This window comes from Oryzias melastigma, linkage group LG8, assembly GCF_002922805.2.
Source record: "Oryzias melastigma strain HK-1 linkage group LG8, ASM292280v2, whole genome shotgun sequence".
Lineage (NCBI taxonomy): Eukaryota > Metazoa > Chordata > Actinopteri > Beloniformes > Adrianichthyidae > Oryzias > Oryzias melastigma.
Genome location: NC_050519.1, coordinates 15,083,343 through 15,101,964, shown reverse-complemented (window position 1 = coordinate 15,101,964; position 18,622 = coordinate 15,083,343). Strand labels below are relative to the sequence as shown.

General features: G+C 40.3%; 1 protein-coding gene across 1 annotated transcript in view; it reads right to left on the bottom strand.

Annotated features, from left to right (window-relative positions):
- Positions 1 to 18,622, bottom strand: part of LOC112146176 — a 65,003-nt gene that overhangs the window by 5,009 nt on the left and 41,372 nt on the right. The window contains exons 4-10 of the mRNA XM_024271859.2: positions 9,890 to 9,933; positions 8,169 to 8,465; positions 2,823 to 3,143; positions 2,452 to 2,742; positions 2,062 to 2,376; positions 1,685 to 1,969; positions 1,316 to 1,606 (exon numbers count right to left, since the gene is read on the bottom strand). Coding sequence (XP_024127627.2) covers positions 1,316 to 1,606; positions 1,685 to 1,969; positions 2,062 to 2,376; positions 2,452 to 2,742; positions 2,823 to 3,143; positions 8,169 to 8,465; positions 9,890 to 9,933 — 1,844 coding nt within the window. The remainder of the gene's footprint in view (positions 1 to 1,315; positions 1,607 to 1,684; positions 1,970 to 2,061; positions 2,377 to 2,451; positions 2,743 to 2,822; positions 3,144 to 8,168; positions 8,466 to 9,889; positions 9,934 to 18,622) is intronic.

The following is an 18,622-nucleotide window of genomic DNA, read 5'->3' as shown; positions in this document are numbered from 1 at the left end:
CTGGAATAACTAGTTCACGTGTTTATCTATTGTTGACTTGACTACTGTAACAGTGTTTTTACATCACTACCAAAAGAATCAATCAGGAAACAACAGCTTATTCAGAACTTTGCTGCCCGAGAAACCAAAAAAGTAGACCACATCAGTCCAGTTCTGAGGTCTTGTCATTGGGTGCCTGTCTGCCAAAGGATAGACTTTAAAGTTTGGCTACTGATTTATAAAGCTTTGAATGGTTTAGCATCAAAACCTCCTGACCCAGTATGTACCAGCCAGAGCTCTCCAGTCATCTGGATCCGGTCTTTTTTCAGTTCCCAGAGTCAAAACTAAACATGGAGAAGCTGCATTCAGCTTCTATGCTCTGATTATCTGGAACAGACTTCTAGTAAACCTGAGATCAGCTGAAACACTCCAGGTTAAAGACTCCCCCGTTTTCAGCTGCACTTGACTAGTTATTCAAAAGATTACATGCACACTGTTTGATTTTAAATTTTGTTATTTTTATCTATTTTAGTCTTATTTTGATGATCACTCTTTATATTTCTTTTTAATGTGTATTTTAATGTTTTATGTAAAGCACTTTGAATTCTCTTTGTACATGAAGTGTGCAATACAAATTAACTTGCCTTGCCTAAGAGATGTGTACTAGTTAACAAGTAGATTTTTTTTAACATCTCTCTTTAACTAGTTTCTGATTGTGTTTCAGTAAGAAAATAGTGACAAAATGGGTTAAATGGGTTGAACTCGTTTACTGAATAAAGCCAAAGCTTGAACATTAATGATTTATTGATAAACATTTTGGACAGTAACTTTTTAGACTTTCTGGATTACTAGTAAAGCTAAAAACGCTCTGATATTTCAAAGTGTGGATTTCATGTAAGAAAAGTCTTCCATACAGCTGCTTCTACCATAAACACACCCAGGATAATCACCAAAATGACCAATTATTCACTTTACATCTACCATACTTTTGACGGACAAAAACTGTTATTAAACCGTCATATTTTATTTCTCTGTAATTTTGGCTCCACTTTGCCAAAAATAAACTTTAATAATAGGTGTCTTTATTGGCACATGTCTTCCCTAAACAAAATTATAAAGATTCAGTGGTTAATATGTCATTTTATGTTATTATGTTCTATTTCTATAGGATTTATAATAAAAACAAAACTTCAAAGTGAAACAACACTTTATATTTATAACATAGTAAAATTGTAAAGTGAGATTTTACTTTAAATAAAAAAAACCCACAATAATCTGCAATGTATTACAAACTGGAATTAAGTTAAACAACACTGATAATAGTTGATCTTCTCACCTGAAACCTCTACAGTCTTCTCAGCAGTAAAGCAGTGATGCTGAACTTTACATTTCAGAAGCTTCAGGTTTTTCCAGCTGCTGGATGGAACTGTCAGTTCACTGATTACTGTGGTTTTGTTTGAGAATTCATTCACTCTGTCAGTGGATGGTTGTTTACCGTCCATTAACCAGACCAGCTCAGCATCAACATTGTGGAGGAAGCATGTAGCTTTCACATCAGAGTTGGTCATCATCACTGTCTTGAAGCTGGGAATCTCCACATGAAAGGAAGGAGGATTGAATCCAAAGACTGCAGGAGGAACGTGAGATCATGAATAAAAACATTTCTTCTATAATATTATCATTTCATTTTCTGATCTGTTCTTACCTGAACACAGGCTGATGTCTTTTTTATCGCTTTTTTCTAGAAACCTGTCAAACACTTCACAGGTGAAGGTCTTCCCTGTTTTCCACTCAGTCTGAAGAACATCCAGTCGACTGATTACAGTCACACGTCCATTTGGATCCATGCTGACGTCTGTGCTCGATGCAGATTTTGACTCTGAGTCTGAAAACCAATTAATGTGTGGATTAAAGCCTGATCCAGAACACAAGAGTTTCTGTTTTCCTGACTCTTTACTGGAGACCTGAAGGACTTCCACTGATGGATCTGCTGATTAGAATGTAGAGAAAAACACATGAAGGATTCAGTCAGTGAGAACATTTGTTAGATTTCTCCTTTTTCTAGAAGAGAAACATTCTCACCAGAAACACTGATGGCTTTGGACTCAAAAGACTGACTGGAAAAGCCTTGATGGACTTTGCAGCTGAAACTCTGGTCACTCTTCCAGTAGGACTGAGGAACAGAGAAGCTGACACTGACTGTATGTGAGGCTGGAGCTTCAGGAAGATCAACATACTGTTTGTCAGAAATGTCAGCTCCTTTAGACTGAAGTGTGACATAGATATGCTGTGAGGAGAGCTGTGAAAGGTCACAGTGCAGCTTGAAGTCATCGTGTTGTTTCTGCAGGTCTGACAGAGATCTCCTGATGTTCACCTGAGGAGCTGGAACTGAAGGACCTGAAGAAGGAGAAAAACATGAATCAATTTTTATTATCAAAGTAATTTTCTCTGTTTTAACATTGATCTTCTCACCTGAAACCTCTACAATCTTCTCAGCAGTAAAGCAGTGATGCTGAACTTTACATTTCAGAAGCTTCAGGTTTTTCCAGCTGCTGGATGGAACTGTCAGTTCACTGATTACTGTGGTTTTGTTTGAGGTATTTTTGATTTTGTCAGTGGATGGTGTTTTCCCGTCCATTAACCAGACCAGCTCAGCATCAACATTGTGGATGAAGCATGTAGCTTTCACATCAGAGTTGGTCATCATCACTGTCTTGAAGCTGGGAATCTCCACATGAATGGAAGGAGGATTGAATCCAAAGACTGCAGGAATCATGAGTTTGTTCACAAATATCAATGTCCTTCTGATAACACTGATCAAAACAGTGATTCCTCACACTTACTGTGACAAATACTTGTTGTCTTTTCATCTCTGCTCTCCTTGTGAATGAACTTGCAGGTAAAGTTGGAGCCTCTTGTCCACTCTTCCATGTTTGGCTCAATCTCAGAGGTCAGACTGTAGGTTTTCTCTCCCCCCTCCACACTCTGCAGATGTCTTTCTGTGGGCTGGATCCGTGTCAGCTGCTGGTTGTTCTGCTGCCACTCCACACTCAGGTTTTTGGGAAAGTAACCGTTCAGGGTGCAGATGAGTCTGACCTGTGAGACTCCAAACTGACCTTCCCAGACAGGATACAGGCTGATGTTTGGAGAAACGACGCGCAGCTCTGTGATAGAAAAGAGATGACATGTTTCTGCTTTTGTTCTTCTGAATTTATCACTGATTATTTAAAAGCTGATTGAAGGTCATTCATACATACCTTCATGTTTTAGTTAGTGATCTCAGTTCTAAGTGTAGTTTAGTTTATTTTATTTTTTATCATTTATAATTATGGCAGAGTTGTACTTTTACAGAGTTTGGTGATAAAGAGGTTTTCAAAAACGCGACTGAAAGTCAGCTTCACAGATGTTGAGCTCGACAGGACAGAGCGATCAGGTTATTCAGTTAGAGGAAGCTTTGTTCAACACCCAGCTCCCAAAAAAGTCCAGAAAGACAGAAGTGAAAGGACAGAAAGAGCAGCAGAGCATGGCAGACAGCAGGTGTGAGGTGTGGTTATGCCAGGAACAGAAACAGAGAGAAGATGGAAATATCTCTTCTTTGTTTACATACGCTTTGACAAAGATTTGACTTCAACCGTCAAGTAATTATAGACTGAGAAAGTCCTCAACTGTAACATTTGCACACTGAGTAATGGACCGCTGATTCCAGCTGCTGGTGGTTTGATGAAAACTTCACAAAAGATAAAACATCAAATGTTACATGAAATCAACCAAACACTGACAACATTTGGGTTTTAATATATCTACAAATTAATAAATATGAACAACTTCATATAAAAGAAACACACAAAAAAATTAAGAGGCAAATATATAATTTTCACTATTTTATTTTAATAAGAAAAATAAAAATAATCAAAGTTCAAAACTGAGAAAAACATCAGTGATTACTTACAGGAATAATTCAGTTTATAGAAAAAAGAAGAAAAGTGAAAATTGCATAAAAATGGAAAATTATTTTCTTATGGATTCCTCCTTCTTTATTTGATCTGTGAAATGAAAAAAAAAACAGTTTTAATGACAATAAAAGTTTTGCTCATCACCTATTTAGCAATAACATTTGTTTATTTATGTACAATAATTTATAATAATAATTTCCTTTATAAAAAAATAAAAATACAATAAAAATAAAAACTTAAACGCCTTACTGACAAAGACGTTTTTTCACATATGTTAAATATGAAAAATGTTTGCAAATCCTACAATATAAACGATAAACATTAGATTGATTAACAGAAGTTCTTTAATTTGCTACTTTTAAAATCATTCGTTTTTATCAAATTACATTTTTTAGTCTATGGTTTACTCAAGTTAAAAATGTTATTGGTAAAAAGTACATTTAAATTATAAATAAAACAAATGACAGTGTTTGTATTGACTGATCTAATCTTTCACTTTTACAGTGTTTTTATTGTATGTTATTTAAAAAATAATATTAAATTCATATTACAATAAAAATCATACAAGGAAAGAAAAATAAAACTAAAAATACAAGTAGATATGAGTCTTGGATAGATTGTTTGCCTTTTAATTTTATTATTGTTTTTTTTCTTTACTTCAGTTTATTTTATGTTCCTGTTTTTAAAATCTGTATAAAAACTGCAGCAAAAACTGAAGCCAATGAAGATGAAACAGTATTTTTACATCCTGATTTTTAAGTAAAAAATAACAAAATGTTTCAAATGTTGAGCAAATATTTGGTGACCATATATTTTCTAAAATTGACATTTTCTTCATCTTATTACAATTAATTTCTTTTAATTTAGTTATACTCCTAAATATTTCTTTTGGCCCCTTGATAACTGAATTTACTATCAACCAAAGCCAAAGTGGTTTGATGCATATTTTCAGCAATAGACATCAAGAGGTCAATGCTGACTTTGTAATAATTTGATCTCTATTAAATCAGTTTCTTTGTTGTCTCTTTGAGCTAAAATCTTGGACTTTTTTAAACAAATGAAACCTTTACCTTGGACATTGTGGTTCCAACAGTGAACAGCAAAGTCATGATGAAGAGGAAGATGAAGGTCACAGCTGTGTTTGCCATGTGATCTTCCTCTGCTTCCTTCTCCTCCTCTTTGCAGGAGCAAACAGTTTCATTCAGAAACTCTGCTGGGACTGCAAAGGAACAAATCAATGAACTGTTGGGATCATCCACACTTCACAGACTGTTCCCAGTATTTCTAGAATGCTCCTTTTCTAAGTCAACACTAGAACCTGTCCTGTCCCAAAGAGCAAAGTGGCTTTAATCTGGAATGGCATCAGTTAGTGTCTCTACTGTGAATGTCCCATCAGCTTCAACTGTCCTGCATGTGTTTCCATGATCCTGATCAGAGTTATCTCCTTCATTCAGTCAGATAATGATCCTGACTTGTTCTTGAGAAACTTCATTCTTGGTTTGGTTTCATGACTTGGCTTGTTAGTCTGTAAACTCACAGAGTGAATCTGTTCAGTGACTGAGAGACCAGAGTTTGAGAGGATTTGTCTTGTTGGGGTGCAAGACCCAGTAGAAGACACACATGCACACAGACACACACAAGCTTTGTTGGAAGATAAGATGAACACATGATTGTTGTGTTGAGTTAGATTGTTCTGGAGAGTAAAGTGTGATGCTGAAAGATCAGTGTGTTCAAAATGTGCACTAGTGTAACAGTGTCTCACATCACAACACTGTGACTTCATAGAAAGTTCAAATATACATTTAACAATGACAGAAAGAGCAAACAACAAACATGAAGAGTTTTTTTGTTTGTTTTTAATCTGCAATAAAACACAACACAATGACTCATCACAAAGTACAAACAAGAAAGAAAAAGAAGACAGCAACAACAAACAACATCTACTACGCCTTGCACTTTTCAGAGAGGTTCAGGTTGAGGTTGACCAGGTTGGTTTGATCAGCTGTGCTGAAACCAATGGATCTGACAATGGATCTGGTGGAGTTGGTAAGGGTCTCGTGGTAAACAGCACAACTGTACACCGGACCAGCCTGTTTCCATTCATCAAGTGTGAGGGTTAACTGGCTGTAAACCAGGTAAGATCCATCTTTCTCTACTGGACTGGTGGTACTGATCTTGTACTTTGAGTCTACTTCCACATCATCAACAAGCCAAGCTACGAAAACCTCCTCAGGGAAGAAGTCTTTCACAGAGCAAGTCAGGGTCACCTCGTTGTTTCTAGCATGTTCTACAGGAGGCAACATTAACACTGAAGGACGCTGAGCAGGTCCGCCTGTAAGTACCAGAAAACAGACGGTGTGAACGATGAAAGAAACAACTGACTGACACAACTGTCATCATTTGTTCTGACTGTAAAGGATTCAGAATAGATGTTAAAGTCAGAATGTAGAAGAAGTGATCGTACTGTTTTGTCTCTTGTATTGTTCCTTGAATGGGAAAACAATGTCTTTATGTTGGACAACACAGTAGCGTTTGACTCCCTGATGCCATTCATCATATGTGATGTCAAGCTCAAGCTCCTCTTGCTTCTTAAACCCTTCAGACTTTACAGTTCCAGCCATTTCTATTTCACCTTCATTGGCCCAATAGATCTTTTCAAGCCGACCGTTATTGACTTGAATTTTGCATGTTATTTTTCCTCTTTGTTCTACAAGAATGTCCCTATATGTAGGGCCAATGATTTTTATGTCTACAGCTGCCTGAAGACATTCTGTACTTCCTGAATGAAGGACAAATGAAAAGTTATCCATTAGAAATAGATGTTCACTCATTGCAGCTGGATGTTCCACTTACCTCCAGAAGATTCTTCCTTGTAGGTGGCATTAGCCTTTTCCAACACGTCAGTATTGTTCACACCTTTCCCCTTGAACACACATGTAAATGTGGCTCCAGGAGTCAGATCAGTGGGGTTTACTGTGAGCAGACTTGCTGCAGAATACAGCTTAGCTCCATTTGTGTCATTTCTTCCTTCAGAGAAAACACTGGTCACATCAAGGATGCTGGTTTTGTCACTGCCAACTTTCTCCCAAGAGATGTTGTGGTTCCTAGGAGCAAAATCTTTGGCAAAGCAGTAGAAAGAAGCCTGTTGTTTTTCCTCATCGAGGGAAAAACTTGTTGTGAGATGCGGTGACCTATACAGCACATCTGAAAAACAAACACATACACAAACGGATTTTTGCAGAAGCAAAGAACTATTTTCGTGCAAATATATATGCAGAAGTTCAGAAAATGGCACTTTGTTTTTAGATTGAAGATTTCAAAAAAGGAAAAAACATGCTAATAAGGAGCTTCAGTGAACAGATAATGATGATACTCCTCAAATATTATGTATTTTTATGATTTAGTTTAAGGCTTTAATGTGAGACTACATGGGAGAACATTAACACTGACTTCTGCATATACATCGACAATGACTAGCAAGCAAACATGTATTAAAAATCAATGTTAATAATGTTAATTAACAGCAAACAGTGAAACAGAAACAAAAGTCACAAATATGAGGAAGATTATTCTGAGACATAAAAAAACACAGAAACAAACTGATCATCTGTGAAGGTGAATTCAGATCCTTAAAGGATTTTTTCTAATTTTACTGTTTATTTACCACATTTGGGCCAGAAGATTTTTTTCATTTAACTGATTTTGTAATTAATAATAATAAAAAAATTCAACAATCCATTTTTTGCCCTTTTCTTTTTTTATGATCCTTTTAATTTTTTGTGCCATGAATATGATCAAAAAAGTTCTTACATTTTGGAGTGAAAAAAATATATAATTGATACAGTGGTTAACACTAAGTAATGTACAAAGTTAGACTTTAGTTACTTAAAAGGGAGCACAAGTTAATTTATCTATAACTCATTGAATACAATTCTAATTAACTTTTATCAAATTTGTTTGAAAAAAGAATTTTTAACTATAAACACACCATTTAATAAAAGCTTTCATTTTGTAAGGTCTAAATTACACCTAAAATAAATAATCCAAATTAAAATTTTACCAAAAACTTCAGGGTTTTTTTTAAATCAAAATCTTAATTCCAAAACTGTCTTTCAAACTTGTAAGTTTTCTTATCAGTGATTTTTCAGCATCATCAGCATTTTACAAAAATGTAAAGAATCATTCATCAACTTTTTAATTTTTTTTTTCCACAAAAACTAAAAGAAACAAACTTACCTGGTTTATTCACATTAGTATTACTGTTTAGGTCTCGATAAGAGGCAACACACTGGAAAGTCTTTTTAGCGTCCCAGTCCTGTCGGCTGACTTGAACCTGACTGATTCCCAAATATTTGTCATTATCCGGGATTGAAGGGTACTGGGTGACGTTTTCCAAACTGTCGGTGCCGAGTTTCCACGAGAACTTCCATGAAGAGGGGGTGAAACCGGTGGCAATGCAGCCAAGAGTGACTGTGTCTCCACTTGGAGAGCCACATGGTATCAGAGGAAACACATCTGGAGTCTGAGGAGTGGCTGAAGAAGACAAAGGAATGAAGAATTAGAACATGTACAATAAATAATCTCAAGACAATCTCAATCAAGACAGAAAAACATGTTTTAAAAGATATAATTTAATAAGAGCACGAAGAACACATTCAATCAGAAAAAGATGTATTTTTATCCCCGTTAAAAAAAAATACCAAAGGAAAAAAGCTACAATTTTTGAGATTTTTGTAACCCTGGTAATTCAGTGTGAATACACAGTTTGAAGAATCATCCGTTTCTGTTTTTTTTATAAACTCTCTATAAAAGAGGCTTAATAAACTTTAAACATTTCCTTTAATCAGTTTGACTTCTGTAAAATATAAAACACAGATCTTACCTGATGAAACAGTCACCATTGTTCCTTTTCCCGAATAGTCAAAAGCAGCGTTACACCGTGTTTAATCTGCTTGACTCTCAGGTTAAAAAGGGAACTACTGATGGTGACTGAAAATTTTATTTATGTTTGAACTGTCATAATTTTGAAAATCTAAATTTAGACAATTCAATTAAACAGCAAATTATATTTTTGTATTTTTTTATTCAAATGGTAACACCATTGTAAATGATACTGCATTTGAAAAGGCAGTAAAATAAGAGTTTATATAGAAAGGGGGAAAAAAAAGCAATTTAACACATTTTAACTTTAACTTTAACTTTTTGAAGTAAAATAATGTTTGATATTTTTAAAAGAACAGGTCTTACCTGATGTGACTGTTACCTCTGTGCCTTTTCCCCAATAGTCAAAATAACCCCCGTTACACAGTGCTGAATCTGCTTGACTCTGAGTCTAAAAACTCGTTCAGACTAAATTCACTGCCTCATTCTTACTTTCTGTTACTATTTTCATTCAATTTTAAGTAAAAAAAATAGTCCTATAAGATCCGAAATATTTACACACTTTCAAAGAAATCATCAAAATAACTTTTATGATTTTAAATCATTCCTGGTGCACATTTGAAAGAAAACATAGAAATCTTACCTGAAGAAACCGTCACCGTTGTGCCTTTTCCCCAATAGTCAAAAGCCCAGTTATCACAGTAAAACAAGTCTGTCACTTCTCTAACAAAAACCTCTTTACTATGTTATCCTGATTCTGCTCTTTGAAAACTTTGATTTGTAGATAATTCAAAATCAACTCAAACCTATTTAGCTTTGGTTCTGAAGACAAAAATATGATGTCACATAGCAATCAAAAAGCAATCAAATTACAAGGTTAAATTTACAGTTATGAAATAATGTTTAACTGCTTTAACAATTTCTATCAGACTTGGTCAGAAATATTTGAGTCCTTCAGCAATAAGAAACTGCTTTTGTCTCTAATTTTTTGTGCAATCTGAGTTCAAATTGTTCTAAAATACAAAGTTAAAAAATTAACTAATTCAAAATACGGATGAAAATCTTAGATTTTTTACCTGAGGTTACAGTCACTGTTGTTCCTTTTCCCCAGTAGTCAAAAGAGCCATAGCCATCACAGTGATTCATTTCAACAGCACTTCAGTACAAAAACGTCTCTCACACATTTGTCTTATATTTAATGACAATATTATGTTAGACAATAGTAAGCCATCATCATATTTAACTGGACATCTGATTTTTTTGGGTCATGTAGTTAATTTAATAAATAAATACATGCATTTAATAAAAAATAAATATTGTAAAAGTAAATATTCTAGACAATGACTTACCAGAAGTTACTGGGATTTGTGTTAATTTCCGTCAAATGTTAAAGTAGCTGTCACAATGATATTCTAAATTCTGATTGTAAAATGCAAAGTTGTTTTACATCAATGAGAGTAAGCAAGTTTACTGTGAAAGATGTTCATATTTTTCAACTTAATACCCTAATATCCCTTGAGAAATATCTTTCCTGTCTCAGTCACATAAAAATTAGATTTCCATGGTAACAGTTGGAGCAAACTTCTTCTTGTAGCACTCACACTCAACTCTACATCTAACTGCATGGACACAGCAGAAAGGCATGATTGTGTTAATGTAATACTGTAACTGTAGTGTAGAGATATTGGGGAGAAAAAATGTCTAAAATGATAAGTTAGTCGGTTTGTCCTTCAAGACACTTGATTATAGCTTCATAGTGTTCCCCCACTTATTTGTGTTTATTTATTCGCGAACTTCAAGTATTCACAGATTTTACTTTTTTTAATCACATGACTTTTTTGGGTTTGTCACAAAAAGTCTGGAAACTCATGACGCTTGTATTAAACTTCTGAGTCTGGAGGATGCAGGTGGCAAAGAACCCTGCCACTGCAGCAAAGGTTCTCCTGCTGGATCCAAGGTGGTCAGGTCATACGGTCAGGAATGGTGGTGAAGAACCCAAACGCAGGAGACATGACAAGGAAAACAGAACATGTGAGAACTGAAGCACTGGATCATGACACGCACAAATCGAAAGTTATTCATGAATCAAGAATTAAGCATGCACAAATCGTGATGAGTCTGTTTTCTCTCCATACAAACATTTTTAGTCAGCCAGCAACTGTGCAAGTTCTCCCACTTACATAGATGAGAGAGGTCTGTAACCTTAATCATAGGTATACCTCAAGGTGAGAGACAAAATGAGAAAAATAAATCCAGAAAATAATATTTTCTATAATTTACAAATATGAAATGAAAAGCTGCGACAGACTGGCGACCTGTCCAGGGTGTACCCCGCCTTCGCCCATCAGTAGCCGGGATGGGCTCCGGCACCCCCGCAACCCCGAAAGGGAAGAAGCAGTCAAGAAGGTGGATGGATGGATGGAAATGAAAAGCGCTTTATAAATAAAAGTTGAATGATTGATTGATTTTGAAAAAAACATTTCTAAATTACACTAGAAAATAAGCATTTAGCCACCTACAAACATGCAAGATTTCTGGTTTTCATAAACCAGTTCTTCTTCAGTAAGAGAATCCCCTTTCCTCCACTCATTACCTGAATTAAAAACACCTGTTGGAACTTGTTATCTATATTGTGGTGACCCTGGGGGTTAGATTACTGTTGCAGGGCGTTGGTTGACACTGGAGCGACCATTAGCCTGCTATGCAGGGGGTCAGAGCCTGACTCTGCTGCCTGGTCACCTACTGACACGGAACTGTTGACAGTAACGGGTGAGCAAACCCAGCTAGCTGGAAAAAAGACTGTTACGGTGGTGGTTGGAACCCAGAACTGTGAGCATGAATTTTGGCTGGCTGATATTCGCGAGGGCTGCATCCTGGGGTTGGATTTACTAGGCCGATGGGGGGCACAAGTTGACGTGTCAAAGGCCCAACTCCACCTCGGTGCAGAGATCGTGCCACTCTGGTTCAACCGAGATCCCAGTAAAACAACTCACAAATCAAGTCAAAGGAAACAGCGTACTCAAGTTGCAGCCTCTGACCAGCACACACCAGACTCTACCCTGTACCATGCAGCTGCAGCTGCCATCACGGAGTTAGCAACCCGGTGTGGCCAATCACTGGATGCAGGACAGAGAGAGCAACTAAATCATCCCTTGCTGGAGTATGTTGACATTTTTGCTGCTCGTGATGAGGACTGCACCAGAACAAGGCTGGTACAGCACCACATCAACACTGGGGAAGCAGCTCCCATTCGCCTGCGGCCACATAGACTGCCCTTAGCCAAGCAGCAGGCTGCAGAGGATTCCATTCGCAGCATGGCAGCTAACGGGATTATTGAGCCATCGAGCAGCCCATGGACTGCACCTGTAGTAATGGTCCGAAAGAAAGATGGAGGGTGGCCCCCCTGTGTTGATTACAGACGACTGAACGCTGTGACGAGGAAAGACTCTTACCTCCTGCCACAGATTGACGATGCTCTGGACTATGTCGCTGGGTCTCAGTGGTTTAGTTCCTTGGACTTAAGGAGCGGCTACTGGCAAGTTGAACTGGCCAAAGAAGACTTCTAAGACTGCTTTTAGCATTGGACAGGGATTGTGGCAGTTTACCGTGATGAAATTTGGACTGTGCAATTTGAGCAGCTCATGGAGCGGGTATTGAGGAATATTTCCCGCAGCTGCTGTGTGGTGTACTTGGATGATCTGTTGGTGCATGCTTGGGACTTTGACACTGCCCTGGATAATTTACAGGAAGTGTTTGCAACCATTTGTGGAGCAAGGCTGCGCCTCAACCCAGCAAAGTGGTGTTTCATGGCCAGAGAAACACACTTTTTGGGACATGTGGTCAGTAGCCAGGGGGTGAGTATTGACCCATCGAAGGTGGCCGCAGTGGCAGAATGGCTGCAGCCAACCAACCTCAATAAGCTACGGAGTTTCCTGGGCCTAGCCTCTTACTACCGCAAGTTCATTAGAGACTTTGCTATAGTGGCTGCACCCCTTCATCAACTCACCCTCAAAGGTCGCCAGTTTGACTGGACTGGAGACTGCACTGAGGCATTCTAACGCCTCAAAGCTGCACTTACACAGGCCCCTTTTTTGGGTTATCCTGACCCAAAACAGCCTTTTAACCTGGACACTGATGCCAGTGGTGTCGGGGTTGGTGCTGTAATGGCCCAGCCTGGAGAAGGTGGGGAGAGAGTGATGGCTTTTTACAGCTGTAGTCTAAAGAAACCAGAGCAGAGCTACTGCGTCACCAGACAAGAGCTACTAGCTGTGGTTATAGCTGTGATGCACTTTTGGACTTACCTGCTTGGCACGCGGTTCACGCTTAGAACCGACCATGCCTCCCTGACCTGGCTGCAGAACTTCCGTAAGCGGAGGGCCAGGTGGCTAGATGGATTGAGGTGCTTCAGGAGTATGACTTTTCCATTGAACACCAACCAGGACAGAAACACGCCAACGCTGATGCGCTCTCCCGTCGACCCTGTCTCATTGAGGAGTGCAGATAATGCAGGCATCAGAAGGAGCGGAGCCAGGGGACAACAGTAACGGTGGCTGTAGCAGTGACATCGCCACAGGCGCACGGTGATGGGGCAGAGCTGTTTTCGCAGGAGCAGCTACAAGAGGCACGAGAAGCAGACCAAGCATTGGCCGAAGTAAGGAAGTGGGTAAAGGCAGGATGGCACCCTGATTGGTCAGCTGTGTCAGCTGCTGATCCAGAGCTGAAAACGCACTCTCTCTCTGGGGTAACCTGGAGTCCCACAATGGTGTCCTGTATCGTTGCTGGTGGGCTCCAGGGGCAGGACGAGACCGGCTGCAGCTCCTTGTACCCACCTCTCTACGGACCATTGACTGTAAAAATAGTGGACTTATCGAGCCATGAGGCCCCCCATTGGAAATGCATTACCTCCACTCCTCACGAAAGTAGGCCACCGCTTTCACCGTCACTTCCTGAAACGGCTATTGCCATTTTGCAAAAGTCTGCAACCCATCTCCAGCGATTGGTCTTAGTCGCTGTGAGTCATAGCTGAGTCATGGATTCTATAGGAAGTACTGTCGCCAATCTGGAGTGAGTTTACTGGGAGTGTCCTCCTCTTTCCTTGCCTTTACCACGAGACCGCAGGATGTAAACAGCTTCCACTTTATTAACACCGGCTCAGGAGAATTGTACAAATTATTGTTAAAGCCTTTGAGGGAGAACCATTCCAACATTTGATTCTGGAAACGGTCTTTTTAGATTTACTTACATTTATTCCTTTTTGTCGAGATAAAAGGAGCATTTGGGTGACGCCGCTGCAGAGCGGCGTGCGGCCCCCCCTCGCGCGCCGCAGCTGCTTGTCACTTCACATACGCAGGATGTACTGGGCCCCTTTCCTCTCACTGAGTCCGGTAACCGGTATGTCCTTGTGGCCATGGATTACTTCACCAAGTGGCCAGAGGCATATGCGGTGCCGGACCAGAGCGCCGCCACTACAGCAAAGTTCCTGGTGGATGGGATGTTCACGTTGTTTGGAGTCCCCAATGAGCTCCACAGTGACCAGGGCAGGAACTTCGAGAGCAGACTCTTCGCCGAGGTGTGCAAACGCCTGGGGGTGAAGAAGACCCGGACTACACCACTTCATCCACAGAACGATGGTTTGGTGGAGCGCTTCAAACGGACATTGGCCACCCAGCTTGCTACACTTACCAGTACGCACCAGAGAGACTGGGACCAACATCTACCCCTAGTCCTGTGGGCATATCGCATGGCAATGCAGAAGTCCAGTCAGTGCACGCCTGCACGCCTGATATTCGGCCGGGAGCTTCGCACACCTGTGGACCTGGTGTTTAGTGCTGCACCCGAGATCACAGGAGGTCTTGAGCTGGACTATCTGCGACAGCTAACGGACAGGTTGGGGGAGGTGCATCGTCCGGCAGTGGAAGCCCAGCGAGGACCTGCGGTCAAGCAGAAGTGGGTATTTGATTCCAAGGCCCACGGACCAGTTTTCGGGCAGGGGGACAAAGTATGGGTATACTGCCCAGTGAGGAAATTAGTACTCTCACCCAAGCTCATGAACCACCCTTTAGCTCCTACTGTCAAGGGCGGATGAGGACAGTTCTGCAGACACTGTGGGTATAGAGCAGGACGATGGGGAACAAGGGGTTGTTGACTCCACAAAAATGCCGACCCGGACACAGGGGCAGCCACTTTGGCTCAGGTATTATGTTCAACAATTGTTAATTGTATTGGGCACTTGTATTTGTTTGGTCTTGAGCTATGTGAAGGTTGTGAGGACACTTAACCCTCTCAGGTGGGGGCAGTGTGGCAACCCTGGGGGTTAGCCCCGCCTTCAGCTCCTAAGACTCATGGGAAGTGGGAAATCTTGGGTGTGTTACATTGCTCACCATAAGTGAGGGAGCTGTGAGCAGAACTGAGGTTCATGCTGTTTAGCTGTTCATGTGTGTTCAAAAATAAATGGGTGTTGGAGCTGGAAGTGAGATTACGCATTTTGCTTCTCTGTCTACTTCTACTCTCAGTGATTGCTTGGAGTTGTGCAGTATATGGGGCACAGATGGCTCTCCACCTCAGCCAGTTAAAAGAGTAACTCAGCTTTTGGGTCCCCACTAATATAAAAGACACTTTTTCACAACCTGAAACAGTCATACTCCAAACATTACATGGCCAAGACTAAAGAGCTGTCTAAGGACACCAGAAACAAAGCTGTTGATCTGCACCAGGCTGGAAAGACTGAATCTGCAATATGTAAACAGTAGTGTGAAGAAATCAACTGTGGGATCAATTATTAGGAAATGGAGGACATACAAAACCACTCATAATCTACCTAAATCTGGGGCTCCCCTCAAGATCTCACAACGTGCGGTCAAAATGATCGCAAGAACGGTTGGCAGAAATCCAAGAACCACACAGGGGACCTAGCGAATGACCTGCAGAGAACTGGGTCCATAGTAACAAATGCCTCATTTCCACTGAGCGGTCCAGACCAGACCAGTCCCCTCTTGAGCGATTAAGAATGGTCCTGGCATTTCAAGTGAGCGTTTCCATTGAATGTTGGACCATCAAAGGGTTTCTGGGGTGTAGACCGATGACATAGCTGTGCATCAAACTACAGCAAAAGAGAAGCTGCATCAGCTGACTCGGAAACGGACGGAAAATTTAAGAAATAACTGCGGAGAATAATTATAATCCGGAGCAGATTTCTTATGGATAAAGCTGGCCTCTATGCTACAGAACTGTCTGTTGTTCTGAGTTAAAGAGAAGAAAAAATAACTTTTTAAGATGAGCAATGCTCTGTTCTTCAATGAATGTTTTACAAAGCATGATCGGAAGTGTTTTGATGAGTATGGATCGATAACGGACATTCTTCGGCTGCGGGGGTCGGGTGAGATGCAGATGGAAACAGTGTGTATGTCTTTGCCTTCGTGGATTCAGCTTTTCTCCTTTTACTGTTGAATACAAACACAACAACTTTGGTGTAGAGTAAAAATACTTTTAAAACTAAATGTAATAAAATGATGTCATTCTGATAAAAATCTGCTCTGATAGCAGATTAAACATTTAACCATCATTTTGCTCAGCTCTGTTAAAAATCTAAACATAAATAACAAAATGTAAATAATTAAATTAAATGAACCAATGCTACAAAAACATCATTTATTCAAATTGTTTTTTTCTTCAAACCCAAAGAGCCACAATGGAGGAGGGAAAGAGCTGCATGTGGCTCCATAGTCTCAGGTTGCAGACCTCTGATCTAGTCTCATAATCCATTCATGTCCTGCTGCATCTGTACGGTGCACAAGACTGCTCAGCACCAGCACGCGCTTAGCGCCCCCCTGCGTGCGCACATAGCGCACTTCCATACCCCGTCATGTGCGCGCCAGCATTATCGCTCAAAGTGCCTCACCTTGCGGCGACTGTTCCCGCGCACAGCATATCCCCATCCTTCCGCGTGCGCCTTCCCGCACAGCAGACCTGTATCCTTCCATGTGTGCGTTTGGGCACAGCACATCTCCGTCCTTCCACGTGCGCCTTTGCGCACAGCACATCTATGTCCTTCCGCGTGCACCTTTGCGCACAGCATATCCCCATCCTTCCACGTGCGCCTTTGCGCATGGCAAATCTGCGTCCTTCCGGGTGCGCGCCCGCGGGGTGGGGAAAGAGAAAAAAGTAGAAAAAGACTAGAGAGTAATCATAAAAAAGAACGTGCCTCTCTTTAAAAAGTCAGAAGGAAAAAGAGTCACAAAGGTGCGTCGTCATCCATGACTGTTGTCACGGTAGATTGGGATTAGATTAGATCGCTTTGGGTGGCGATGAATTGGAGACACCCACAATGTTAACAAGTTTAGCGGATGGATCCGGAATGAGATGGCCCGGGAACGGGAACGAGAATAAGAGTGACCGTGGCTTTTGTCATGTGTGATACAGTAAAAAACCAGCCGCTCAGATGATCTCTCCCTCCGGAGCGGTGCTCCGCCTCCAATTCTTTTACAGGAACCGGAGCTTTCCGGCTTACTTTCACCCCTGGTGACAAGTCTGATCCAGCTAGATTTCAGGTCTGCACACGGGTGGGGGCGTGTCTGTCGACGCTGCTCGTCTCTTATTACAGCGGCAGACGGGACTTTCGCGGAGAAATGCAGAGTTTCCGCGATTCTTTGACAATGGTAGTTGTTGTAGTAAGCTTGTGTCGGACCCCATAACATAATCAAATAATAATCTGTTTCCTCCATCTGGGATTTGTAATAGCAGACAGCTTCGATTGGCTCTGGCTCTACCTCTCCACCGCGGTGCTCTGCTCTGCCTTGCAGCTGTCAGATCAATATTAATTTTCCCCCGTTAATTAATTTGAAAGAATAATTTAAATAGATCAGTATGAAACTATGACGTCCAACTTTTAACAGCAGCATTAAAAAGACCTTATAAATAAAACATAAACATAAATAAATAAACATAACTTCATCCAAGTGGGAGGAAGCTGCATTCAGGTCCCGCGGACCTCACGGCCCACAAGTTCAGGACGTTAATTTTTTTCTCGGTCCACTAGGGGGCGCTCGCGGACCGAGATTGGGCCGCGGCATTATGGTTCAGAATCACTGCTCTAGAGCATGTTAGCTTAGCTTAGCTCTGATGCTGCGCTCTGGGTAAAACAACCTATAAGTCCCGAGCAGAAACTTGCTTTTTATTTACCGAACTCTTCAGCACTTAATCCAACAATGGACCATCTGGGGGATGAACCATAGCATAAACATCTCTCTTATTAAGACGAAACGACACCTTCGGTAGCTGTGCTTCTTTCCTTCTGCCCCAAGACCGGACTGTTTTTTTTCTTTTTCCCAACTCCGCCCCCTTTTCCCTCTACACCTGTCACTCAACCTCCATAAAAGGCAACAGCTCACAAACACTTTTAAAGTAATATGCATTTCAATAAAAATACTTGAAAATAAACAAATGAGTTTTAATAAAGAAAAAACAAATCAATTTTAACCAAACACAATAAAAGAATATACTATTTTCTTACTGATTTATGTAGTTATGATGTAATGTATTTATTTTTTTAATGCCCTCTATGTGTTAGGTATTATGTATTGCATCATATTTACCCTAGCTACACTCGCAATCTTGTTTCATCCCGCCCATGGATCTCGAAAAGGAATCTGTTTTATTCAGCCAAATCTTAATTGCCTATCATACCAACATAAATTACACTCAAATAAGCAAAATAAAATACTAGCCAGTCCCTACGAATAAATAAAAGTAAGGTCATGTTGTGTTACCAGAACTCTTTCAAGTTATGCGGCACATAATGGCGGATGGAATGT